The 27,364-nt window shown below is 38.7% G+C and overlaps 1 protein-coding gene and 1 long non-coding RNA gene across 2 annotated transcripts in view; both read left to right on the top strand.

The window, feature by feature from the left end:
- LOC311283110 (uncharacterized protein) overlaps positions 1–27,364 on the top strand; it is a 790,474-nt gene that overhangs the window by 716,707 nt on the left and 46,403 nt on the right. The window contains exons 19-26 of the mRNA XM_084397300.1: positions 7,560–7,628; positions 10,638–10,756; positions 11,702–11,843; positions 12,208–12,324; positions 16,735–16,886; positions 17,112–17,298; positions 17,515–17,649; positions 17,758–17,826. Coding sequence (XP_084253426.1) covers positions 7,560–7,628; positions 10,638–10,756; positions 11,702–11,843; positions 12,208–12,324; positions 16,735–16,886; positions 17,112–17,298; positions 17,515–17,649; positions 17,758–17,826 — 990 coding nt within the window. The remainder of the gene's footprint in view (positions 1–7,559; positions 7,629–10,637; positions 10,757–11,701; positions 11,844–12,207; positions 12,325–16,734; positions 16,887–17,111; positions 17,299–17,514; positions 17,650–17,757; positions 17,827–27,364) is intronic.
- On the top strand, positions 3,578–4,061 carry LOC311282476. Its single transcript, XR_014625946.1, has 3 exons — positions 3,578–3,746; positions 3,820–3,881; positions 3,959–4,061. It is a non-coding gene; the product is annotated as an uncharacterized lncRNA (long non-coding RNA).

The raw sequence follows: 27,364 nt of genomic DNA, 5'->3' as shown, positions 1-27,364 counted from the left end.
TAAAATCACATGGTCTAAAACGGAATTGTCATCATGTTTTGCCAGAAGGACAGCAATTGTGAGTAAATTTTCAGTCATCTTTGCAGGAATGCAATATGAAGACTGTACAAAGGAGCATTTCTCTTTAGCAACACTATGAAAGTATAGCAAGCAATTACAATGCCGGTATAACCATATATCTGTGTACGATATGTGTCACATGACTAAACGTGTCATCGTTTTCAAATACCGCCGTTTTCACAGTCAACACTGCAACGCCTAAACGTCGCTTGTAAATGCATCCACGTGGGAGAGCTCCGTTTTCGTGGACAAAAACTATGTGGATGAAAGTTCAAAACAGAGAGATAAAGATGTGTTTTTCATCAAGATTTAATCAATTATTTTACGTTTATCCAGGTTTAACTCTCCATTTGTTCATCTCAGGTCTCTCTCATTTACTGAAAATTCTGATTTTTCTCCTGGAACTGTTAAACATGAAGGTCAAACCTGGATTTGTTTTGCTCTTGTGCCCCAGGCATCAAACCATTCAGATTTCTCTGGAAAACACCCTGATATCCTTGCCAATGCTGAGATCTTATCAAATTTAACAAAGAAAAAGACCATTTGCATAATTATAGACTCGCCCAATGTTCAAAACACAGATTGTTCCTCAGGTCTGCCAATTAGTGTTCTCCGTTGGGATCATGAAGTGTTTAGCCAGTGATCTTGGGAAACACATCAACCCTGTATTTTCCCCTAATTGTGAGCTGAATTTGAGATGTGATACTGCTCTTCTTTCCCATTACCCTCCTCCCCCGCCTCAGGACGTTCCAAGATGAAGGACCGTTGCGTCAAACCGCCCGCCAGGCATCATTTCATCGGGTTGTCATGCTGGAACATCTTGGTCCCGTTAATTGACATCATAACAGCTCTTTCTCTCTGTCTCTGACTCTAACAATTTCTCAGCAAATAAAAAATCACTGCAAAGGAATGCTTTGAGCCTGCAGCCTTTCTGTAGGTCAACAGGTTGGTGGCGCTAGCGACACCAAAGGTTGAGTTAACTGTAGTTTTGGCGAATTCAAAATGCTTTCCATAATTTTGAGAAAAGAACAAGAGAAAACGTTTAAACTTGTCATTTTACAGGTTTCATCATCATGAGCACTCAGCAACAATTAGTCCCGTTGTCTAACAATCTCAGATGGCTAGACAACAGCACTTTTTCATGTGGATTAGTTTTACGATCTCTTTATGAACTTTTTGAAGTGTCAAAGTGATAGCATGTCAATGGAGAGACAGGAATCTCTCAGATTTCATTAAAAATATCTTAATTTGTGTTCTGAAGATTGACGGAAGTCAAGTTTGGAACGACATGAGAGTGAGTAAATGACAATTTTCAGTTTTGGGTGAACTATCTCTTTAAGGTTTTTAAATCTAAAAAAAAAAAAGATAGCATGGGATAATTTGTACTTTTTAAATGATTATACATCTCTACATAAATATAGTGTCAAATGGACAGTTTTTTTTTCTCAGCGACAATCTGATTTCTTGATTGATTTGCTGCCTACAAATGCTTATGTTTGCAAATCCATTGACACAAGCCTCCACCTACTGATAGGCCACTCACTCCACGTGCCTCTCAATAATGTTTATTCTATTTCCGCTTTATTGTTTAGACTATAAAATGAGTTGCAGAATGCCTTGAAACCTCACAATCTCTTCACCATACTGATTTGCTGTCCGATTGTCCTCATCTGTCTCCGAGCTCCCACACTGTTTGCACACGCTTTGCATGACCCAGTGATCGGTTTTGCAGACGGCCGGCTGTAATTTCTCTCAGCAAAACCTAATGCCCAGCGTCAATTTCCTGTCTTTAATATCTGCATTCTTCCCCCTCCACCTCTGCTAAGTTTCCATCATCCGTCCTGAACGCTCTTTCAAGAGTTACCAGAGCCCACTCACGGCTCCATATTGAGTTCCCGGGAGGGCGATTGTAAAAAACTGTCCGTTACTAAAGGGCCTTCGGCATGTGAAGGCTGGTTGTTTCTGGGTCTTGATGCCTCTCCCCGGTGATTGGCTTTTCCCAGAATCACATCTGCTGAAGCGGTTCGAGTTTCAAGAGCTGCGGAGAAAGTCAAACAAGCAGACCTCCTGCTTTGATAAACTGTTGAGCAGTTTCCTAAAACTGGCGAAGAAGTCAGTGCCTCATTTTGCTGGAGAGACTCTCTCTCTTTGGCAGAGAACAATGAGGGTTTTCTTCAAGCAGTTTTTATAAAGGAAAGAGCTGTGTGACAGAAGTGTCATGTTTTTTAGTTCCTCTGTCGTTCACAGTCGTGTGGCGGCTCTGACAGTTTGATTGTGAGATGATTGCGATGACAGCGACTGAGTTTGAAATGGCCAGAATCTATTTAGAGATAAACGCTTTGATTACCTGTGACAGTCTTTCTTTCTTTCTTTCTTTCTTTCTTTCTTTCTTTCTTTCTTATCGTCTTTGCATGTTATCACACATGCTAATTCTCAAGCTAATTCTGTGCCGTTTGCCAGCTCACGGGAAGTCTATGTTTGGAAACATTGAACCTGCACGTCATGGAGTTTATAGTATTTCCATTATTGAGCGAGCCACTGTGATGGAAAGAGACCTTGGAATCCAGGCTGGAAAAAATAAACGTTCCTTGTCGTTCTTGACATCTCAGTAGGGTGTGGCTTCATGTGAGAAGCTGCCGTTTCTGCAAATCCCACATCATTCCTCATCATATATATATACAGGTGCTGGTCATAAAATTAGATCAAAATTCATCAAAAAGTTGATTTATTTCAAGAATTCAACTTAACAGGTGAAACTAATATATTATATAGACTCATTACATGCAAAGTGAGATATTTCAAGCCTTTATTTGTTATAATTTTGATGATTATAGCTTACAGCTTACGAAATTCACAAAATCAAAATCCCAGAAAATTAGAATATTACATGAAATCACACAGTAATTACACAGTAATACCATGGTCATTGAAGCAGGTTTTGGTTATTTGGGCAGTGTGGGCAGGTGCAAATCCTGCTGGAAAATGAAGTCAGCATCTCCATAAAGCTTGTCTGCTGAAGGAAGCATGAAGTGCTCTGGAAATGTCCTGGTAGACGGCTGCGTTTGGAGCACCCTTAGAATTTTTTTTGTACATACCATGAAAGTCAAAGGGTTCACAATGTTGTTTTGGATCCCACTTACTTTCATTGTAGGGTCAAACATTCTTTTAAAAACATTTCTTCTGTCTGTGTTCTGCAGAAGAAAGAATGACATGAGGTTGAGTAAATTACAAAAAAAAAATTATGCTTGGGTGAACTTTCACTTTTAAATCCTTTTTAAGCAAGATGAAATGTGAGACTTTTGTCGTTCAGTTGTTTACAAGCTTTAGCTTTTCCCTCAAGAACAGATACGTTAAAGAATGCGATCCAACAACCCAACAATAGCGAGTATCCTCCATGATAAATCTCACCTGCTACGTCAACACCTCATCTCACGGTACAATACTAGTTTTGCTAATGTAGCAGATTGGGAATTTCCCTTTGTTTCTCCCCCTGGTGGAGAGCTGAATTATCTGCCCAGTAAATTTAGTGGTGTCAGGTAACCGTCTGGTGACTAATTACCATGATTGCACTCTAAATAAAAATGCAGCATTCAAATGGCTGGGGATGTTACTTTTTGCATCCTGGTTGCCTGTTCTTAGTGGAGTCGTGTGGTTCGGGGCATTTAGTCTGCTCATTGCGTGATCAGGTATGTGAATGAGCGGAATATGGAATGTGATTTTATAATATTAGTGTGTAATTTTATAGTTTGTGTCCTGCAGTCACTACACAATTTGAGTGCAGCGAGAACCTGTACAGTCGTGTTAGAATCATTGAAAACGCAGTGAGTATGATCTCTTTTCTGGTGGATCGTTTCATGTTTATAAAAAAAGTTAATTTCACTGCTGTGTGTGCGTGCAGGTTGGAAGGAACGTGCATAACAGGCTTGCTTCCAGCTCTGAGCGGTGTAAGCTTATCTTTAATGGCAAGACGCACGGCCCCGGATTACGCTGCTGTTTTGTTTCTATTTTGAATGTTTTATTTTCATGTTTTTGTATTGTGGTATTTTCTTTAATTGTTATAATCTGTATGATTTGATTTTCTTTCTTTGTTTATATAATTTATAATTAATGTGAGCGCTCGGGTCTCCTGTGGCCAATGGTAAAAAAAGGGTACTTTGCCCACCTCTCTTTTTGGGGGTATTGTGTTTAACACTTGAGTGTGAGTTTCTCATTCCCTTTCTAGTGTGCAACACCAGTGTGAGTGGTTGGTTGTAGTGAGTGATTTACTGTTTGAGGTGGGGCAGGATTCTTTTTCCCTGTTAGTGTCTTTTGAAGACCCAAGTGCTGCCCGTAGTCTTTAAATCTTTTCTTTTCTTTATTTTAAGTACTTTTTTGGTATGTGTCGGTAATGTAAGAGGTAAATGTATTGAAGGTACTTATTAGTGACTGTCATGTGCAATAAAACAAATTGTTTTAATTTGCAGAGCTGTCTCAGTCCTCTCTGGAAAGAACGAACCTGGGGTTTAGATTTTCTGAGTACTAGTATATCCTGGGGTGAAAGTCCCTAGGTGGCGTAGTTGGCTACTGTTAAGACTTTGAGTATCTTCATGTGAGCTTTTGCTTGTCTTAGTTTTCATATTGCTCTCCGCCTGACCATCGTGCCACACTAAGAAGACTTGAAGGAGGGGTTTCTGTAAATGTGTTGTGCAGTTCATCCATTCAGTGTTCATAGAGAGAGGCTTTTTGCACTTGTGTGACTATAAAGCTCCATTATTCAGCTCCTGGTCTCAAGCTGGCTCCTATAAACTGTCTCAACATACATTTATCTTGAAAGTGGAGTCTAGCTTATCCTAAAACTAGAAACAACTTTGACCTGAGGCTAGTTGAGTTGTTTGGCCTCTGTTATCTAAGCCTATTAAAGAACTGAATTGCCACCCACACAACATTCTACCACTGACATTGCATTAATTGTCATTGTCATTGATCATTAACGCCTCACAGTTTTATCTGTTTTGATTGCTACTTTTTTCATAATGGTGTCTCTGCTGCAATATAGACCAGAATGAGTAAATGTAGTAGTTATTTTTTCCCAGATGAGTGTGTGAGAAAGAGTAAGTTCTCGTAGCATTCATACGAGCTCTCTCTTTGCCACAAGCACTATTTATCTTGGCCCACCGCAGTCTTTCCTTTGCCGCTCAGAGCACTTAAAACAAACGCCCACCTACACTGAATTCTGATTGGTTCATTAGCTGCAAAAGACACCTACATGCCTCAGATTGGCTCCGGCTCTAGCATTTGCATTCACAGATGATTTATTACAATCATTTTAGTCTTTTATTTGTATTTAATAAAGATTTTGGAAATGGCTTGGCCAGAGCCTAGACTTAAATTCAAGTGAAAACCTGTGGTTTGACCTGCAAATTGCAGTCTACAGACACACTCCATCTAACTTGTGTAATTGGAACAAATTTGCATTGCAAAATGGGCTAAAATTCCACAAATGTGAAATAAACAAGAAGGCTCAAGACTGTGATTGATGTTAAAGGGCTGTGTATAAAGCTTTTTATGCTCAACCAAGACTGTATTTGATTAAAAAAAAATAAAAAAAAACAGTAATATTGTGAAATATTATTACAAATAAAATAACTATTTTTGACAGTTAATGTTTAAAAAAAAAAAAAAAATATATATATATATATATATATATATATATATATATATATATATATATATATATATATATATATATATATATATATATACTTAATTCATTTGATGGCAAAGCTGATGCCAATTTGGTACTCAAGAATATCATATACATAATTCACCCACTATATTGCTAAATGTACCTTATTTTTCATATAAACAGACAAATATACCAGTATGGCTTCTCTTGAGACTCCTCTGCTTCAGAGCGGTCATAGTTAATGATATGCTAAAGCTCGCCCTGTACGTTGATGCGATTGGTTACAAGGTAGTTTGCGACATAAGAAAAACTGGAGATTTCAAACCTCATTTTTGAGACCGTCTTTATACTCAGCAATGGTGTTGACTTATGAATTTGCACATGGTTTAAAAATGTCACAGATAAACAACATTAAAAACTTTTATATATTTGCGGAAACTGTGATAGATGTGTTTAAAGAATTCTTTGATAAATAGAAAGTATAAAAAACAGCATTTATTTTGAAATATAAATATTTTGTAACATAGCCTAATAAAAGTCACTTATGATCAATTGAATGCATCTTTGCTCAATAAAATTATTTTAATTTAATTTAAAATATCTTACTGACCCCATGTCTTACTGTATTATTGAATGAATAAAACTGATGTGTTTGAAATTATGTTCAAAAATAATTTGGTTGGGAGGTTTTAAACAAATTGCACAAAGAAACCAAAAGCATTTTTGCTTCTACTGGAATTTGAGTTTTATTATGCTTTTTTCCATGAAGGCCCCAGTGGATTGAATTGTTCTTTCTTTCTCTGTGTGTGTTTAAGTGTGTCGGGGAACGAACATCAAACTGGCCCTTCTGGGAACAGTGGATGAACATTATCAGATCCTGGTAAAAATGTACAGCAACTGCACCGTGGTTCTGGAAAACCTGGAAATCACATATCTGACTGAAAAACACGACTTGTCTTTTCTCAGGGTATGGTATATATATATATATATATATCTGTTTACAAACACTACGTTCAGTGCTATTTTACTGTTAGCTTACTGTTTGGTTATTGTAAGTCATCTATATACCAATGTTTTATTATATTTTGTATTTCATGACAGATGCCTCAACAATATTTAAATTATGCAGTATAACAACTCTTTATATAGTATTAGTGATGGATGTTAGTGAGCTTTATGTGTAATGTTTCTGATTTTTAGAGCATCCAAGAAGTTGGTGGGTATGTTCTTATTGGGCTCAACTCAGCTCCCAGCATTCCCCTTGAGAATCTGCGCATCATTCGTGGCCACTCCCTTTATGAAGACAGATATGCATTGACCGTCCTACTAAACTCCGACAACAGCATCAGACAAGGCGTGAACCAGTTACCACTGACTAGCTTAACTGGTATGTGGTTATATAAAAGTGTTCTTTGTCCTAGTTTTTTTTTCTTCCAACTGAGAATAACACATGCTTCTAACTGACCTGTGTGTCTTTCGCACATTTGTTTTGTAGAGGGAATAACATTCATTAATCTCCATGCCTAGTGCTGAAAGTTATATTTGCATTACATAAATGCATTGTTCAAACACTGTCATTTTCCCTCCTAGAAATACTGAAGGGTGGAATAAAATTTACCAATAACAATTATTTATGTAATGTGGAGACCATCCAGTGGACTGATATTCTGAACATGGAGACCCAGCCTACAATCATAGAGCCGGCACCTAACTTGGCTAGATCCTGTAAGTCCCTCAAGATTATTATTATTCTTTTTTTAAATATACACGCATATTAAATGGTACTAATTAATTTTGCACGTTGATTAAGAATGTTCTACTCTACCTCCCGCAGGTGAGAAGTGTGACCTGAGCTGTCCCAATGGTTCCTGTTGGGGCCCTGGCCCTCAAAACTGCCAAACAAGTAAGTGGTCCTAAAAACTACTCGAGTAACTGAATCTGAATGTTTTTCCTACTTTCAGGCTTTTTAGTAAATTTGTGAAAACGTTCTATGTAGAAGTGTTTAAAAAAACACAACAACAACAAAAAACACAGAAGCCTTTTAAAGCTAGAGACTGGGAACACAGATACTTTACACTACTATTCAAAAGTTTGGCTCTGAAAACAGTTTATTTGAAGATTCAGTCTCTATAAACACTGCCTTTCTGATAGCCTACTCTGCTCTGATTGGTCAGTTGACTCAGTCTGTTGTGATTGGTCTACTCTTCTCTGATTGGTCAGATGACTCAGTCTGTTGTGATTGGTCTACTCTGCTCTGATTGGCCAGACAGCTCAGTCTGCTGTGATTGGTCTACTCTCCTCTGATTGGTCAGATAGCTCAGTCTAGGGATGCACCGATCCACATTTTTTCACTTCCGATCCGATCCCGATACCTGAATTTGGATATCGGCCGATACCGATACTATTCCGATACCAGAGCTGTGTTTGCTTTAATATTATTATTATCATTATTGTTTATTTTATATGATGCTGAAATAAACTTCTCTCAACAGGCAAGTATGTAACTTAAAGTACGTATGCATGTCCCAAAAGGCAACTTGAGGTAAGAATAAGGTCAAAAAAGGAAGTCAGAAAAACAGGAAATCCTGTTAACAGGAAAAATCCCATTCTGAAAACAAATATGCAACTGTAAGGGTTTCAAATTTATTGTCATGTCAATATTTATTACGTTCCCAAAAAGTCAAATGCTTGAGTGTTGAAATATAAGAAAAGTGCAAGTGTAAACATCTTACACACACACTATCTGAAGGGTAATCCTCGCTCCGATGCGGTAACGTTAACTCTCTCTCTGGACGCGCGAATGGATTCAAAATATTCAAGCGTCCAACTAGACGCGGTAGACGAGAATTTGACGCGCTATTCAGTAACGTGGTGCTTTTTTAAATGTTTGATTGCGTTCGTTGTGTTGTACGACGCGAGGGAGCTTAAAAGAGCTCTGAATTACGGCTTCGCAAACATTGCATTTTGCTGTCTTGCTCTGCGGTGTTTCCAGTATGAAGCATAGACTGTAAAAAAATAGGTATGAAGTTAAGTATTTCCACACAGCAGACGTTGTTGGCTAGTCGCAAACTGCGGAATGGATTTCCTGAGCGGGAGCGTGTCTCATGAGTCATGACTCTGTCTCATTGAGCCGCGCCTCCGTTCAGGAAATCCATTCCGCAGTTTGCAGCCAGCTAGCAGACTAGCCGGGGGAATCACTTTGGGATTTCAGCAGACAACGTTAAAGCGCAGACATGATTCATGGATATCGGATATCTCCGCAGGTTGGATCGGGAAAATCCGATACGTGAATTATGCTGGTATCGGGTCCCGATACCGATACTGGATCGGATCGGCCCCATCCCTAGCTCAGTCTGTCTTGATTGGTCTCCTCTGCTCTGATTGGCCAGACAGCTCAGTCTGCTGTGATTGGTCTACTCTGCTCTGACTGGTCAGATAGCTCAGTCTGTTGTGATTGGTCTACTCTGCTCTGATTGGCCAGACAGCTCAGTCTGTTGTGATTGGTCTACTCTCCTCTGATTGGTCAGATAGCTCAGTCTGTTGTGATTAGGGTGACCACCCGTCCCGCGTAGCGTGTGCGCGCACAGCGTTTGAAACCCAATTCATGCGTCCCGCAGATTGAGACCGTGTCACGCATAATCTGTGCTTGCTAAAAAAAAGGTTGGTCGCTCTATATCCTCGAGCCCCAGGCAGCCAAACGAACATTACTTGACAGTTCAGCACGCTACTGTTGCCACACAAACCCCTCAGTTGAACTGCTAACTAGGTTGTCATCAACTTTTTCGTTGTTGTCATGACAGAGCACGCACGCGCATACCAGACACACTGGGAAGAAACTTTTAGATGCGCGCTTTCCAATTCGAAAAATGGAGAAAGAGACTGTCTGAGAGGCACCGCCATCATCAATTATAAAGAGAAGGTGTGGGCACAAGAAAGACTGGGAAAATGAATATTTGTGGCAGAAAGGTGTTGAGGGGGATACCGAGAGGGCTTTTTGTGACCTTTGCAAAACGTCCTTCTCAATCGGACATGGAGGGGAATACGATGTCAATCATATTTTTTTTTAAATACTTTTTTTTAAAACTGTTCCTGTGGTGTTTAACTACAATTCCTGTTAATCCTATAATTTTATATTATAATTTATTTAAAGTGAATAAATTGTAATGAAAAATAAATAAAATGAAATAGTAAATCATAAGTGGAAGTGCATCTGTCAATTCATTGAATGTTCAAAATATTATGAGTCTTTATTTAGAAAAAAAATACACATTGGTTGGCCTATTCATGAGCATACATCAGCAATTACACATGTTTAGGGGAATAGGGCATTATTAATATACCATGTAAGGTGGTATGTGCTAGAAATGGGTAAACCACTATCAGTGAGTCTGCCCGTGGGGTGGGGGCACCGCCGTGCCAGGCAGTGTCCCCCATTGTCCCTCAGAAACATACCCCTTGTCCCCCCTTGGGCTTATTAGCAGGTGGTCACCCTAGTTGTGATTGGTCTACTCTGCTCTGATTGGTCAGATGGCCCAGTCTGTTGTGATTGGTCACTTACAGCTCATGTCAGAAACTTTTTTTTTTTTTTTTGGTAATTGTAATTATTGTGAGAATATGGCTAAAACTGATTTATGGATGTTTTCAGTAATAAGAGGTTATGGTTATCGGTTATCTTAAACTTGGGTTATCTTGTTTCATGCTGTACTGGTTAGTAATGCACAAAATACAGTGAATTAACAGGTTTTGGATTTCTGTAAGGATTTCTGCTTTTTTGAGTAGTTTTTTTTTTTAAATGCTCCTCTTTAGTTTGTTTAGTTGATCCTTGACTTACATTTCACGACTGCCGAAGAACACTACTTGACCCCTACTTGTCTGTTAGCATCTCTGAAGTTTCTTCTCTCTCTGAATCTAGTGACTAAGGTGATCTGTGCGGAGCAGTGCTCGGGCAGGTGTAAGGGACGCACACCTATGGACTGCTGCAATGAACATTGTGCTGCTGGCTGCACTGGACCCAAACCAACCGACTGCCTGGTGAGAAACACACGTGCAGATGCGTTAGATTCATTTCCCAACCATTCATTGCTTGCTCATTTATCATTTACCACATACTGTATGCTATATGTGAGCGTAAATACAGTTAGTTAATTAGGTTAGGTATTTATGAACTGAACTAGTGTGAATAACAATAGCAGTATGACTCAACATGTGAGAAATTCACAGCCACTTGAATGTGTTAATAAAAACTAAAATAACTGTTTTCTATTTGAATATATATTAAAATGCATTTTATTCCTGTGATCAAAGCTGACTTTTCGGCATCATTTCTTCAGTCTTCAGTGTCACATGATCCTTCAGAAGTCATTCAAATGATGATTTGCTGCTCAAGAAACATTTCTTGTTATTATCAATGTTGAAAACAGTTGCTATACTGCTGCTATATATATATATTTTTTTAGAAACCGTGATATTTTAGGAGATATTTAATATATTTAAAGGAGCAGCATTTTTTTTTAAATAGAAATCTATAGAAATCTTTGGTACAGCCCTGTTTCGCATGCACATACTATGTACTTCTTATAGCAATAACTATAACTGGGTTTAACTATAGGTTCTAACCTTGAACCTTCCCCTAAACCTAACCTTAACCCATAGTTACCTTAAATTACCAGTACTTTTCTTGGGGAAGTACACTGCCAGTACACTATAGTACACATACTGTAAAATATAGTGTAACCACATATTTTGTAACATTTAAATCTTGTTACTATCGCTTTTGATAAAAAGCATCCTTGCTGAATAATCAAAATATTCATTTTTTTTGTTAAAAACTTTTGAACAATAGTGTACTATATACATTTGTTACAGTGAAACATTCATTACCAATGAAGTGCACAGCTGCAGTAAATGTAACCTCAAGGGCAATGAAGATGATTTCGGACTAGTTGCCTCATGGGAAATGCTGTTTGTTTTCTGCAGGCCTGTAAAGACTTCCAGGATGAAGGAACATGCAAGGACGCATGTCCACCGCTCATGCTTTACGACCCTAACACCCACCAGCTCGCTCTCAACCCCGACGGGAAGTACAGCTTTGGGGCAACTTGTATCAAGAAATGTCCACGTAAGGCCAGGCTGAGACACGAATCTTCGAAACCTGCTATTTATTTATTAATTTTTTTTCACTTGAAACACACACTCAGATTCTAATTATATCTTTCATTAAATTCAAAGCTGTTAGGTCTTGAATTCTTGCATTCTGCAGATTAATGTTTTAGGTGTTCAGGGTTAAAATCTAAACAACACAATCCAGGTAAAGAGAATCACTCTGGTGTGGATCGTGAGCCTGCAACTCAAACTCTGGTTTCTGAATAACATCTCAGAAAGCAGGATAACTATGACAGAATGATTTGACGCATTAGGATTGTGTTGCTGGTTGGTTGTGGTTAACGACTCTGGAATGACTGATGGTTTGATGTTTTTCTCAGGTAACTATGTCGCGACAGAACATGGGGCATGTGTGAGAACATGCAGCCCTGGCACCTATGAGGTGGATGAGGGTGGAGTTTGGAAATGTAAGAAGTGTGATGGCCTGTGTCCAAAAGGTACAGTTGAGACTGCCGGTCAGGTCGGCAACAAGATGTTTTTTAGTGGAAAGATTGTTTGTCTGTTTGTTTTCTCTCTCTATTTTTTCTAGTTAGTCTTGTTTTAGTTGCATTTACAACTGTATTCTAATATAATTTAAAAGATATAATTAAAACTATGTAGAAGGCATAAAAACGTACTCGGTACTCTAGAGAGGGAACGAGTACTTGCGTAATATCTTACGCTAGGGGAAAACCTCTTTTCCACGAGATATTGAAGCCAAAAAATTATCCTTAATTTTGCAATAATGTAAAACGCATTGCAGCAGCATGCAGACATGGGCGAGACAGCTCGTGCGCCCATTGGCTGCTCTGCGGCAACTGCACCAGCCTAATCAGTGCCTAATCACAAGGGACTCACAGAGAATCCGGGGGCTAGAATAGCATCATTCCTGTAATATGGAGCTCTGATAAGAGCATGTTATATCAAGTGTTCCACACAGCCAGGGCGAACTGGGCCTGGACTGATAAATATGGGGGACTTACGCACTGCCCACAGGAGTATACAGACGATCAGTGATCGACGCTCTAGCAGTTTCAGCATCCTGAGCCGATAGCATCGGGCAGGCAATACTGAAAAATTAGACCGAGAGCAACTTAGCTTGTAAAGCGGGAACCTCGAGGTTATAAAACCATATAAATGTAGACGGTGAGGCCCAGCCTGCCGCCATACAGATATCTTGCAAGGCAATCCCACTAGACCAAGCCCACGACGAGGCCATGCCTCTCGTGGAGTGCGCTTTGACACCTAACGGGCATTGCAGGCCCTTAGATGTATAAGCTAGCGCTATAGCATCAACTATCCATCTGGATAAACTCTGTTTTGACGCAGCTAGTCCATTAGAACGTCCGCTGAACAAAACAAAGAGCTGCTCCGTCTTGTCTAAAAACAGATGAGCAAGACACATAGGCTCTTAACGCCCTGACCCCTGCGAAAGCCTGCGTCCCCTTCCTCTTCAGATTCAGCAGGGCCGACAGGGAGATCACCTGTGCCCTAAACGGTGTATTGAGGGATTTAGGAACATATCCGTGCTTTGGTTTGAGTATGACTTTCGAGTCATTAGGTCCAAACTCCATACACGTCGGCGCTCACTGAGAGCGCTTGCAAGTCCCCTATGTGCTTCACTGACGCGAGAGCCAGAAGAAACACTGTTTTGAAAGACAAGTGTTTTAGGTCTATTGACTGGATTGGCTCAAATGGGGCACCTTTCATGGCTTCCAGAACCGTGGAAAGGTCCCAAACGGGAACTGAGGGAGGTCTGAGAGGATTCAGCCTCTTAGCTCCTCTAAGGAAGCAAATGACCAGATCGTTCCTACCTAGTGACTGACCAAGCGTTGGTTCAGCGAACGCTGCTATGGCCGCCACATAAACTTTGAGCGTGGATGGGGCTCTGCCCTTATCCAGAAGCTCTTGTAGAAAGAAAAGAACCTCCGACATCCCACAGTCTGAGGGTGAAGTACCACGACCTGTACACCAGCTAGTGAACACAGACCATTTTGAGGAATAGAGCCGTCTAGTAGATGGGGCTCTAGCCTGCGTGATCGTGTTTAACTCTCCCGCTGGGAGGTTAATGGGTACCCGTTGATGGCCCACACATGTAGGGACCATAACTCCGGGTGAGGATGCCAGATCGAACCGTTGGCCTGCGAGAGGAGATCCCTCCTCACCGGTATCGGCCACGGGGCGGTACTCATCAGCTGCATCAGGACTGGAAACCAGGCTTGGTTCGTCCATAATGGGGCCACAAGTAGCACTGAGCATCCATTTTCCCTGATTCGCTCTAACACCTGGGGTAGGAGCATGACAGGGGGAAACGCATAGGGCGGGCAGCGGGGCCAGACGTGGGCCAGCGCATCCCTGCTCTTGGAGAAAAACTCCTGACAGTGAGCATTCTCTTGAGACGCAAATCTATTTTCACTCTGCCGAATGTTTCCCATAGCAGTTTGACTGTCTGTGGGTGTAAAGACCATTCTCCTGCCGGAAGATTGTTCCTGGACAGTCTGTCTGGTCCCACATTCAGGTGGCCGGGCACATGCGCTGCTCTCAGCGAGCGCAGATTGTGCTGAGCCCAGACCAGGAGGTGTTCCGTCAGCCTGTGAAGGGCTCTGGATCTGATACCTCCTTGGTGATTTTATATAAGCCACCACCGACATGTTGTCCGAACGGACCAAGACGTGGTGTCCTTTTATCTGGGGACAAAAGCGCCTCAGCGCGTTGTCGACTGCCATCATTTCCAGGCAGTTTATGTGTAGAAGCTTTTTCCGTTCTGACCACTGGCCGAAGAACGGTCTGCCCTCGAGCAGCGCTCCCCATCCCGAGGTTGAGGCGTCGGTAGACACTACCTTCACACTCGAGGAAGTCCCAAGGTTTACACCTGACCGGTACCAATTGGTCGCTGTCCAAGGTTTCAGAGCTGAGATGCATTTCTGATCGACCTTGAGGCGCAAGAGACCGGAGCTCCACGCTCGGCGCGGTACGTGCACTTTCAACCAGTACTGCAGCGGTGCATGCGAAGCAGACCCAGCTGAAGCACTGAAGATGCTGAAGCCATGAGACCCAGCATCTTCTGAAACTTTTGACCGGGACTAAAGTGCCATTTGAATTGTTCTGTTTGAAAGTAGACATTTCAAGCTTTCTATATATTTCTCAGGTCTGTGAGACAAGTAGGCTATACCATACGCTGAGTTTCGGTTCATTTATGAGACGAGCTCCAGTTCACTCGCCGGCGCCTCTGTGTCATCATGATTATCTATTTTCTATATTTAATTCTTATTTATTAAATCCAGGCCATTTGGATGATGAAACATTGATTAAAATTAAGATACAATTAATAAAAAAACGAAATTCACTTTAATGAAAGGCTTTGTGCTTTCTGTTTGAGGTCTCTGTGAAAGTTTTAAAGTCGCTCTCAGAGCAGTCATGTCCGTAACGGAGAACTGTCACGTCCATAACATTGTTTTTTTCCTTATAAAAGCGAACACGAAAAATAAAATAAAAATAATATTTTATGTTCTGTGGAGGCCGACCCTTCTTCATCCGGTGGGTATATTACTTTTGGTTTGCGCAGCGCAACTCATAGAACTACTAAAGAATATTTTGACACCTAAAAGTTAAAGATTTTTTGTCACCTCACATGTGTATTTCCCTCATATTAAATATAAAACGCATGTGTAGACTGATATTTTTCTAATGTCTTGTCTCCTTTATTAAGGGAGTATGATATAAACAGACGTTTCAATATGTTGGTATTAAATGCATTTTCTGAGAATTATTTCAAGTTTTGACTGCAAATGTCACGTCCATATAACGCTAGAATTGCCCAATTTTAACGAATTTATCATCAACTAGTTTTTTGGTCTAGGTCTACGTATTTTATTCCTACCTTAGTAATTTAAAGATGTGGTAGCCCTACATCTTACACATCACACTCCACTGTTATGGTGGCAATTTCAGTAGATTTACTCACTAACATTATTGTGTATCGCGCTACAGCGCACATTCTATCAGCTGCAGTTCTGGCGCCTCAGTCCCAATACTGTAAAACTCGACGTACGTTCACATCCACATGTTAATGCAGCGGTAGATTTACACTCACAGGACACTGTGCACTTATTATTCGCAATCACAAAAGTTCATTATTTGCTCGTGCTTTAAAGCTTTGCCATGTAAACATTTCATTGGCGTTCTGTTCTGACATGATGCACTTTTTCTGAGCAGCGCGTACTTTAGTGCGCGCGCACTGTCAAACAGCGCCAAACTGGATTTTTGTTGGGTCAGACCCATCTGATAGCGATGGGGGGCTGATACCGCCAGAGCAACATGGAGCTACATGTAAAAAAAATATGCACCAAACAAGCCACTTTGAAATGTTGCTGTTTTCACAAAAGTTGGGTGACCCTCCCCCTAGACTAAAAAAAGTTGGATGACCCTCCCCTCAACAAAGAATAAAAAGACCCTCCCCTATTTTCCTCCGGTGGCCCCTTCCATAAATACCGAACGGTCCCTAAAGAATTCTTTGATAAATAGAAAGTTAAAAAAAAAACAGCATTTATTTTGAAATAGAAATATTTTGTAACATAGCCTAATAAAAGTCACTTATGATCAATTTAATGCATCTTTGCTCAATAAAATTATTTTACTTTAATTTAAAATATCTTACTGACCCCATGTCTTACTGTATTATTGAATGAATAAAACTGATTCCAATGTGTTTGAAAATATGTTTTAATTTGGTTGGGAGGTTTTAAACAAATTGCACAAAGAAACCAAAAGCATTTTTGCTTCTACTGGAATTTGAGTTTTATTATGCTTTTTTTCCATGAAGGCCCCAGTGGATTGAATTGTTCTTTCTTTCTCTGTGTGTGTTTAAGTGTGTCGGGGAACGAACATCAAACTGGCCCTTCTGGGAACAGTGGATGAACATTATCAGATCCTGGTAAAAATGTACAGCAACTGCACCGTGGTTCTGGAAAACCTGGAAATCACATATCTGACTGAAAAACACGACTTGTCTTTTCTCAGGGTATGGTATATATATATATCTGTTTACAAACACTACGTTCAGTGCTATTTTACTGTTAGCTTACTGTTTGGTTATTGTAAGTCATCTATATACCAATGTTTTATTATATTTTGTATTTCATGACAGATGCCTCAACAATATTTAAATTATGCAGTATAACAACTCTTTATATAGTATTAGTGATGGATGTTAGTGAGCTTTATGTGTAATGTTTCTGATTTTTAGAGCATCCAAGAAGTTGGTGGGTATGTTCTTATTGGGGTCAACTCAGCTCCCAGCATTCCCCTTGAGAATCTGCGCATCATTCGTGGCCACTCCCTTTATGATGACAGATTTGCCTTGACCGTCCTACTAAACTCCGACAACAGCATCAGACAAGGCGTGAACCAGTTACCACTGACTAGCTTAACTGGTATGTGGTTATATAAAAGTGTTCTTTGTCCTAGTGTTTTTTTTTTCTTCCAAATGAGAATAACACTTTAACTTTAACGCTTCTAACTGACCTGTGTGTCTTTCGCACATTTGTTTTGTAGAGGGAATAACATTCATTAATCTCCATGCCTAGTGCTGAAAGTTATATTTGCATTACATAAATGCATTGTTCAAACACTGTCATTTTCCCTCCTAGAAATACTGAAGGGTGGAATAAAATTTACCAGTAACCGTTATTTATGTAATGTGGAGACCATCCAGTGGACTGATATTCTGAACATGGAGACCCAGCCTACAATCATAGAGCCGGCACCAAACTTGGCTAGATCCTGTAAGTCCCTCAAGATTATTATTATTTTTTTTTAAATATACACGCATATTAAATGGTACTAATTAATTTTGCACGTTGATTAAGAATGTTCTACTCTACCTCCCGCAGGTGAGAAGTGTGACCTGAGCTGTCCCAATGGTTCCTGTTGGGGCCCTGGCCCTCAAAACTGCCAAACAAGTAAGTGGTCCTAAAAACTACTCGAGTAACTGAATCTGAATGTTTTTCCTACTTTCAGGCTTTTTAGTAAATTTGTGAAAACGTTCTATGTAGAAGTGTTTAAAAAAACACAACAACAACAAAAAACACAGAAGCCTTTTAAAGCTAGAGACTGGGAACACAGATACTTTACACTACTATTCAAAAGTTTGGCTCTGAAAACAGTTTATTTGAAGATTCAGTCTCTATAAACACTGCCTTTCTGATAGCCTACTCTGCTCTGATTGGTCAGTTGACTCAGTCTGTTGTGATTGGTCTACTCTCCTCTGATTGGTCAGATAGCTCAGTCTGTTGTGATTGGTCAACTCTGCTCTGATTGGTCAGATGACCCAGTCTGTTGTGATTGGTCACTTACAGCTCATGTCAGAAACTTTTTTTTTTTTTTTTGTGGTAATTGTAATTATTGTGAGAATATGGCTAAAACTGATACATTTATGGATGTTTTCAGTAATACAACGTTATGGTTATCGGTAATCTTAAAGGAGAACTCCGGTCAATTTTAACATTGAGCTCATTTTTTTGTAAATTTGGAGTGCTGTCAGTACAGAGAACAACGACAAAAATCGGTGTTGCCTACACCGTGTTATCCTCTTTTTAAAATTTGCACCCTGTTGACTTCAATGGGGCAAGTTTTAAACCTGCTTTTAGCCTCTTAACATCCTTGATGTGTCATTACAAGTGCCCAGCCATGTGAGTGATTCCTTCAGAGTGAACACGGGTGAATCTGACTGCAGTAGATGTGAAAGATATGGATAAAAATTAAGTTAATTCAGCCAGCGCACATACCTGTATTTACATCCTGTTTTCGGTCGAAGTCCATAGTAATCGATTGTCGAGTTCACGCGCGTGATCATAGGTACTAAACCAATGCGCGTGAACTCAACAATCTACTATTGACTTCGACCGAAAACAGGATGTAAATACAGGTATGTGCGCTCCCATATGGAAATGTAATATATGTAGATATATGGAATCTACATATATTAAATATATCCACATAGAAAGTGAAAACATACATGTACATATATGTTTGCCCATATATAAAACCTATTCGAAAATGGAACAATTTCATATATTGACAAAACTAGCCCATGTATTTTATATATGTATAATAGTGATTTTTTTAATATGTCACATATACAATTATCAATATACATGACATATTTCTTTGAATATATACACATCATATATATGTGCAATATAGTGATTTTTTTTAATGTCACATATAAAACTATCAATATACATGACATATTTCTTTGTGTATATATATATACACCTCATATATGTGCAATATACAAACTATATATGCATAACATATTGCCTACATACATGTGACATATGTTTTTATATAGTATATGTATTTTATATTTAAATTAAATATATATTTGATAAATTTATAAATAAAAATGTTGTGTAGACATATATTTTGAATATATGTTATGTTCTTATATTTACTGCTAAATATTTTGAATTAATGTATGATGTAAACTAATGTAATTTTTTTAAAAAAAAGCTTAAATATGACATGCTTAAGCCCTAAATGCTAAAATGGTGCAGTTTAAAAAAAAAAAAAAAAAAAAAAAAAAAAAAAAAAAAAAGTAAAACAGATATTAATTTATTAAAACAGTTTAAGAAATTAATAAATTTCTTTGCAAAATTTGAAAACTACTAAACACTCAACTTTATTATACAAATACAACAAAACAAGAACAGGAAAGTCCACCAACAGGTACAATACAGCCGGTTCATTTAAGTGCGAGTCTTTTGGGACGTCCGCAGCTCAGTCACCTTCTGATTAATAGCCACTCCTAGTTGGCCCCTGGTGGTTCCAGGAAACTTCTGGATCACTGCATCTGTATAAAAGACAAAGAAAAGCATTTAATTTTATAACATTATCCAAGGACAGCCAAATTATAAATCACCTAAAAGACTAAATTAACATAAATTGTTGGTAGATAAACTTATGTTACTGAAATTTAAGAATTATTAAGAACCCAGATCAATTCTGATGGTTTGACGGTCACATTTGGTTTTACACAATTCAAGCCTAATTAACCAAGTTATACATACTCATTATTGCATCAATTTTTATCCTGTCCAATGGCTCTTTGGTTTCCCCAGGGCTCATATTTTTGGACTTGCCACCTAAGAAAGAGCAACATAATAATTAGAACGAAATCAGAATTAACTCCACTCCTATCTAACTACTCAACCATACAGTACATTATTCATTCTGCTTTAGTAAAATGGGGATAATGTATACCAACTCAAATTATTTATAAAGCTTCATATTTCAATGTAAATGTGAATGAGTATACATATCTGTAAATATGCAAGAATTACTATAATGGAGCAGTTTTATTTTTTTACTTTGACCCATTACCCAGAGACTTCCGATATGATGTTCAATCTACATAATTACCAAAAAAAAAAAATTAATTATAGGCTACAGACACTTGCACATGGTATGACCAATTACGTACCTCTAAGATCGCTCTTTAAAAGGGTTTCGATATCAAACACTCCCAGTAAGAGCATCCGTGCCATGGTAGTGGGGCTGTTTGCATGGCTAGCTGACCACAACACGTTTTTGGGAACATTTAAACTCCTGAGCCCGGGTGAATTTCAAGCTGTGGGGAGAGGACAAACATGCATTAATATTAGAGTTCTATTACAAAATAAAACATTGTGTCACAGTGTGGTTTAGATTAAAGAAGAGTGAGTCAAAGAACTCCAATATAAACTCACAATCTTACACAAAAGATGCAAAAGAATAACACACCAATAAACAACATGAATGAACAAAGACTGACTGAACTCAAGGAACTTAATACAAACACTGATGAACTGAAAACAGGTGATGATAATTAACTGAACACAGTTGGAAGAAGGTAAACTAATTAAGGATAATGAGAACAGGTGCAAACACGACAGATCAGAATGTGACACCTATGCTGCGTTCCAAACCGCATACTTCCCTACTATTTAGTATGGGAAAAAGAGTAGGCGAGCGAAAAAGTATGTACGAATCCAAAAGAGTAGGCGAGAATTACTGGGTGACGTACGAATTATCGCGAGATTCGGACTTAAGTGCGTTCCAATATGCCTACTTTCCTACTATATAGTAGGAGAAAACAGTATGTGAAGGAAGCAGTACGTTCGAAACATCAGTATTCATAAAAGAGTAGGCGAGAAGTTCCCGGATGGCTTACTGCTTCCGGGCAGATTTTCGAGTGCTCGACCGATGAATACTCTTCTATCCCAGGAGGCCACGCGAGAGAATACGTCATTATCAAACATCGCAGAGATCAGCGGGTGCTTTCAAATGTGAGTAAACATGTTCCTTTTGTTAAAATTGCATGTGTTGAACTACTGTAGAGTAAACTGTTGAAGTGTTGAAGGTGTAAAGACGTTACACAGTATAGTGTAGTTGTGATTTTGCTGTAAAAACACGTTTTATTATGTATAACGTTAGCTAACAGGGGAGCTCCAGTAAAGACACGTAAGTTACGTCTCTAAAGTGGATTTACATAACAAACCATACATCAAAGACGCTTATTTTGAATGTCTATTTACATCTGACAGGAAAATCTTTGAAATATCACAACATGAAATAGACATCTGAGTGAAATGTGTGCTATTATGTAGAACAAATCTATAAAGTAACTAACGTTAAACATAAGTTATCTATTTTATTTGTCCATTACTGTTGATAAATTGAGGAACATTTATGTTGGATAAAAAGTTAAAACAACCTCAACATGTAAATGTAGTGTTGAGTTCATAAATCACAGAGGTAACGTGGATCTTGTCTGGATGTTACAGGGTCAGATGAACAGATGTGTGTTTATCTGCTGGAGAGTTGCTCATGAAGGCTTTGAGTGCATATACTACAGAAATGAATAACAACTATTTAAATCTTAAGTTGTAGTTTATTTTAATTATTGTAATTTCAAACAGAGCTATTACATCACCTTTTTTGATTCTTGATTTCTGTGCATTTGCTGTAGATCTTTTGTGGTGGAGCAGGACCTGCAAGGGAAGATGATGGCGGCATTTGTGGAAAAAAAGCGTTTTTGTCTTCTAAATAATACTGAAATCAAATGACATTGTGTGGTTAAAATTACTGCTTTTGTGTTATGTTTGTGCATTTTGTAGGATCTGAAATGTCAGCGGGCTGGTGTGAGCACTGAGGATGAGGAGCACAGAGCTGAATCCTAGAGATGGTCCCTCCATCACTCCACTTGCCTCAGATTGTGAAGCACAACACATCACGCAACAACCTCCGGCACAAGGGAACGGCTCACCTCTGGCGGTCAGCTGATTCATCAGAATAAAGCCGCAGAATGGGAACCGCTGTGTTGAGATGGCAGAAGGATGTGGGGTTCAGTGCCTGTAGTCTACATATGCATGATTGTAGTTTGAATAAAGCTTGTTTCATGTGTTGACTTGTATATGCATTTGTTTATTGTGTGATGGTGACTTTCATTCATTCTTTTACTAATTTATTAATATTTCTCATTGTTGTCAGTAAATAAAATATAATTATTTAATTAATGTTTTATTTAATTCTTTGAAATAAAATGTAGATATGTTCATTATATACACATCTAGAGTGTATTCAATCATGCATAGCTATGTCATATGACATACATTACAATTTGTTTTATTGAATTATATAATTTTCAGTAAAAAGTCATATAATTAAGTATTGGTCAGCATTTATTGTTGTTATTATTGTATGTTTTGGGGTGGGATAGAAATGCAATTCATTCTGAGGTAATATTAATTTTTAATATTAATGATACTTAAATTTTTCGAGTATAAAATCAACAGTTTTCCTCCAATGGCGAATCTTCGCACAGCTGCCCTTTGTGCAGACAATACAAACGCTGAGGAAACCCGTTCTAGGTAGGGCTGTCGAGTTACTGATGTTATGAGATCTGTAAAAAATCTCATTATGTATGTAAACCCATAATATATATATATATATATATATATATAATGGGTTTGCATACATAATATGAGATTTTTTACACAGGAAAAAAGAACCTACAAGGTTGAATATCTTAATATATATTTTCTTAAATAATTCATTATAATACATTTTAAAAAAGCATTTAAAACAAGAAAAAGAGGAAAAAATAAAGCAGTTAGCCACTTTTGCTTGTGGATGAAAATATTTGGATATAAAAAATCACAACATATTCAAGAGATTACAATTTTGGGATTTCGTAATAAAAATAAATAACATCGTTAAGGATAAAACGGTAGTTCACATTAGTAGGGTTAAATAAAATAACTTAAATCAACCCTAAATGTATTCACAAAATAAATGGGCAGCAGTTTCTTCAAAAAGACCACAAAATGAGCAAGTTTAATCAATATCAAGATATTTACAGATAGATGAATTAAACGTGTCGTTGAAATCTTTTTAGTTGTTGCGCGTGTGATAACGCGTCGTAGGTCACATGATAACGTCAACATGGCAGATGTCCGGTTCGCATTCATACTCAACGAGATCTGGCTATAAAGTACCTACTCTTTTAGCGCTCGTTAAGTAAGTACTCACTGAAATTAAGTACCTACTCATTGAGTATGAGGTTTGGAACGCAGCCCCAGGCTGAGTCCCAATTCGCCTACTTATACTACGACCTAAAAGTATGTACTTTTTTGTGAGGAAAAAGTACATACTTTTGAGTGTGTAGCAAAAGAGTATGCACGTTCTGGGACATACTTCGAAGACGTCATGCTACATGAACGAGAACGTGGTTGCCTAGTTACGCACAACATTACTGTTAACAAAACATTTTACATTTCATTCATTCTTATATGTCCAATATAACTGTATTTACTATTCCCATCTTTTTTTCCTCATAGTTTTTTCCAAAATACATTTACAATGTGTCCTACCAAATTGAGGAGTGAAGCAGGCTGTCGTCGTAGATCAGCCAAACGCAGGTCGTTTGTGAGGCGGCTGGTTCTGACGTTCATGTGCAATGTGTGTAACGAAAGCTAAAATATTTCAAGTTTATAGTATAACTATTGTTTAACGTATTTTATACTTTTATACTTCTATGTATAATACTCAAAAATACCCCGATGAAAATGAACCATGCTTTTACTTTAGTAAAGTGTAGTAACCATGTTTCTTTGGTTGGACTGATAAAGTTAACATTTGTACAGCCACAGTATTACTACAAATAAGTCAGTGTGGTTAAACTATGGTTAGTGTAGTAAAAGGAGTTTATTTTCATAAGGGTTTATAGTAAGGTAACTTATAAATCTAAGACAGAAACATCAGAAGAAATACATTAAAAAAGACACTTGCATCATGACACTGTACTTTTTATTTCATCGGACCCTACAAGATAAACACGGTACTTTTTGGCACAACATGAATGAATGAATGAATGAGGCACTTATATAGCGCTTTCATATGTACTACTGTACACCCAAAGCGCTTTACACTCATATCAGGGGATCTCTCCTCAACCACCACCAGTGTGCAGCATCCACTGGGATGATGTGACGGCAGCCACAGTACAACGGCGCCAGTGCGCCCACCACACACCAGCTATAGGTGGAGAGAGGAGAGAGAGTGATAGAGCCAATTCAATGTATAAGGGAATTATTAGGAGGCCATGATTGGTAAGGGCCAATGTGTGGAATGTGGCCAGGACACCGGGGTTACACCCCTACTCTTTACGAGAAATGCCATGGGATTTTTAATGACCACAGAGAGTCAGGACCTTGGTTTTACGTCTCATCCGAAGGACGGTGCTCTTTGACAGTATAGTGTCCCTGTCACTACACTGGGGCGTTAGGACCCACACAGACCACAGGGTGAGCGCCCCCTGCTGGCCTCACTAACACCTCTTCCAGCAGCAACCTGGATTTTTCTCAGGAGGTCTCCCATCCAGGTACTAACCAGTCTCATCCCTGCTTAGCTTCAGTGGGCAACCAGTCTTGGGCTACAGGGTGATATGGCTGCTGGCGTAACATAACCTCGTTAATATTACGAGACAATAAAATATAACTTTAATAAGGGTTAAACATTTGAATTCTTACACTTAAAAACTGAGGGCGAATCTCCACGGCTGCATCCGGCTGCCATGTTTACATCACCATAGATACCACCATCACCACAAAGCTCCTCCCTCCCGCACGCAATGGGTTGTGGGCAATATTAGCCGTTAGAGTGTGCATTGATCTGCACTTCGAATTCTAACCGGAAATAGTCGACCATCCGGGTATCTTTGGAATACTCTTTTCAACATACTACGATTTGGGACGTACTAATTCTAGTTTCACATACTATTTAGGACGGATAGTATGCGAATTGGGACTCAGCACTAGGGTGCTTCTCAATATCCCTCCTCGTCTCCTCGGTCCTCGGTCCTCTGTCCTCCATCCTATGACCCAGAAACTGATCGAGCACAGCCATATTGAAGGACATCTCAATTCTTCCAGCGTACCGGTATTTGGCGGTCTTTTGACTGTTTGAATTTTGGCGCGCCTAAAGATAGGCTACAGTCTATGGCAATGACGTAACGTATTGGGGTGAAGCCCAATGGAAACGCATGCTAAATGCATAGGTTGAAATTTTCAGACTGAACGTGTTTCTACCGGTTTCTACTAGTCTGACTGTATTTTATTTTTATTTTTTTTATTTTTTTTTGTATTGTTTTTTGGTCAAATCTAACACTGAGAATCACAAAATCAGCTGAGCATGCTCATTATGTTAGTCTTGGTTTAGGTCACAGTAATGTAAAATAACAAAAAAATATTTGAACCCTACAAAGTGCAATAAGTAATTTGATGAACATTATTTAAAGTTAGATTTTTTTTTTCATTGCATATGTTTACACAACAAAATTCTGTGGAAGCAATCCAATGTGAAGCACATAAATGCTTTACAATGCATTCATTACTAAAGATTAAAATCATTAGGCTATTGCACAGAATCTGTTATTCCATTAACCCTGTGTTTATAGCATTACATACAGTACATGCACTCTCAAAATAAAAGGTACGCAAGCTGTCACTGGGGCAGTACCCTCAAAAAAGGTACACTTTTGTCCCTTTTAGATATGTCCCTTTTAGGTAGGCTACTAATATGTCCTTTAGGTACAAAAGTGTACCTTTTTTGAGGGTACAGCCCCGGTGACAGCTTGTGTACCTTTTTTTCTGAGAGTGTGTAATATGTATATTATTGGTGTGTTTCTGCATGGTGATTGTGATTTCACCACATGTTCCTTGATCAACATCTTTTCCAATCAACCAATCAGATTCGAGGGACAAGTTTATGTCAAGTTTAGCCTTAGAAGCAAAGTAAGGTATTTAAACATCAGTTTAATTCATATCATTACCCTCTGATTTTAGGGAAAAGTTATGAGGTTAGGTTTAGGAGAAGGGATTGGGTAAAACTACATTTTGGCACACAGGGATGCTGATCCAGGAACATTGTTTACTTGGCAAAATCACAGTGACCGTTTGGGCATATGTGTATGTGTACATGTGTGAGGGAAGCTGGATTGATGTATCTATGGCTTCTGCACCCTGTCCACAGCTCTGAGGGAAAAGCTATTCTGTAACCTATAGTCTGTGTTCCTGCCTGAGCAGAGGGTGCAAAGAGGTTTCCAGGATGTGAGTGTTGGATGTTTGGCCCATTTGAGAAGCATCTGAATAGATGTCCCACAGATTAGACAGGGCCGCCAACAATACTTCACAACTCTCATCTTCACAACCCTCTATTTGGTCAGCAGCAGTGCAGCCAGAATAGTCGTCAAGTCAAGTCACCTTTATTTATATACCGCTGTTTACAATACAGATTGTATCAAAACCGCTTCACAGTAATACAATTTGTTCCTAGAAGAAAATTGCATCATTTTCCACCTCAAGTAAGGTAGATCAATAATATTGTTGTACAATTTAATGTACAATGTACAAATTAAATGTAAGAATACCACACAGCAATAAGTTATGATGTTTATTATTATTATTATTATTGTATTATTGAGAAAGAGAGAGAGAGAGAGAGAGAGAGAGAGAGAGAGAGAGAGAGAGATATATTCACTGATAAGGTTTTGTTTGAGGTTAATAGACATTTTTTTCCCCAAATTAAAAGGAAGTGTTGCAAATATAACCTACCAATAGGCTACAATGCTTTTCCTAATAATGTAATTTCAACACAATGCTCCTTTTGTAGGCTACTTTAGTTATACTAAGTATTTGTATATGCTAAATGTAGTTATTGTATTGTCTTAGAAATAATATTTGTTTGACGGTATACAGGTCTGGATGGGCGTAATTGATTATTGTCAAAGAATAATGCTCATTTAAAATAAACAACAAAACACTTCTGGCGTGGGTTGTTATTCAGTTTGAGTCAAGTTCGAGTTCTCGCGTTGTTGCCCAAACCCAGAGCCGCGCAAACCAATCGGCTTATTATGACATCAAAGTATCACGAGAGTCAGTCTGCAATCGCGGTACTTTG

This window comes from Rutilus rutilus, assembly GCF_951802725.1.
Source record: "Rutilus rutilus genome assembly, chromosome: 23".
NCBI classification, from domain to species: domain Eukaryota; kingdom Metazoa; phylum Chordata; class Actinopteri; order Cypriniformes; family Leuciscidae; genus Rutilus; species Rutilus rutilus.
The sequence above is the reverse complement of the archived record's forward strand: the minus strand, read 5'-3'. Positions and strand labels throughout refer to the sequence as shown.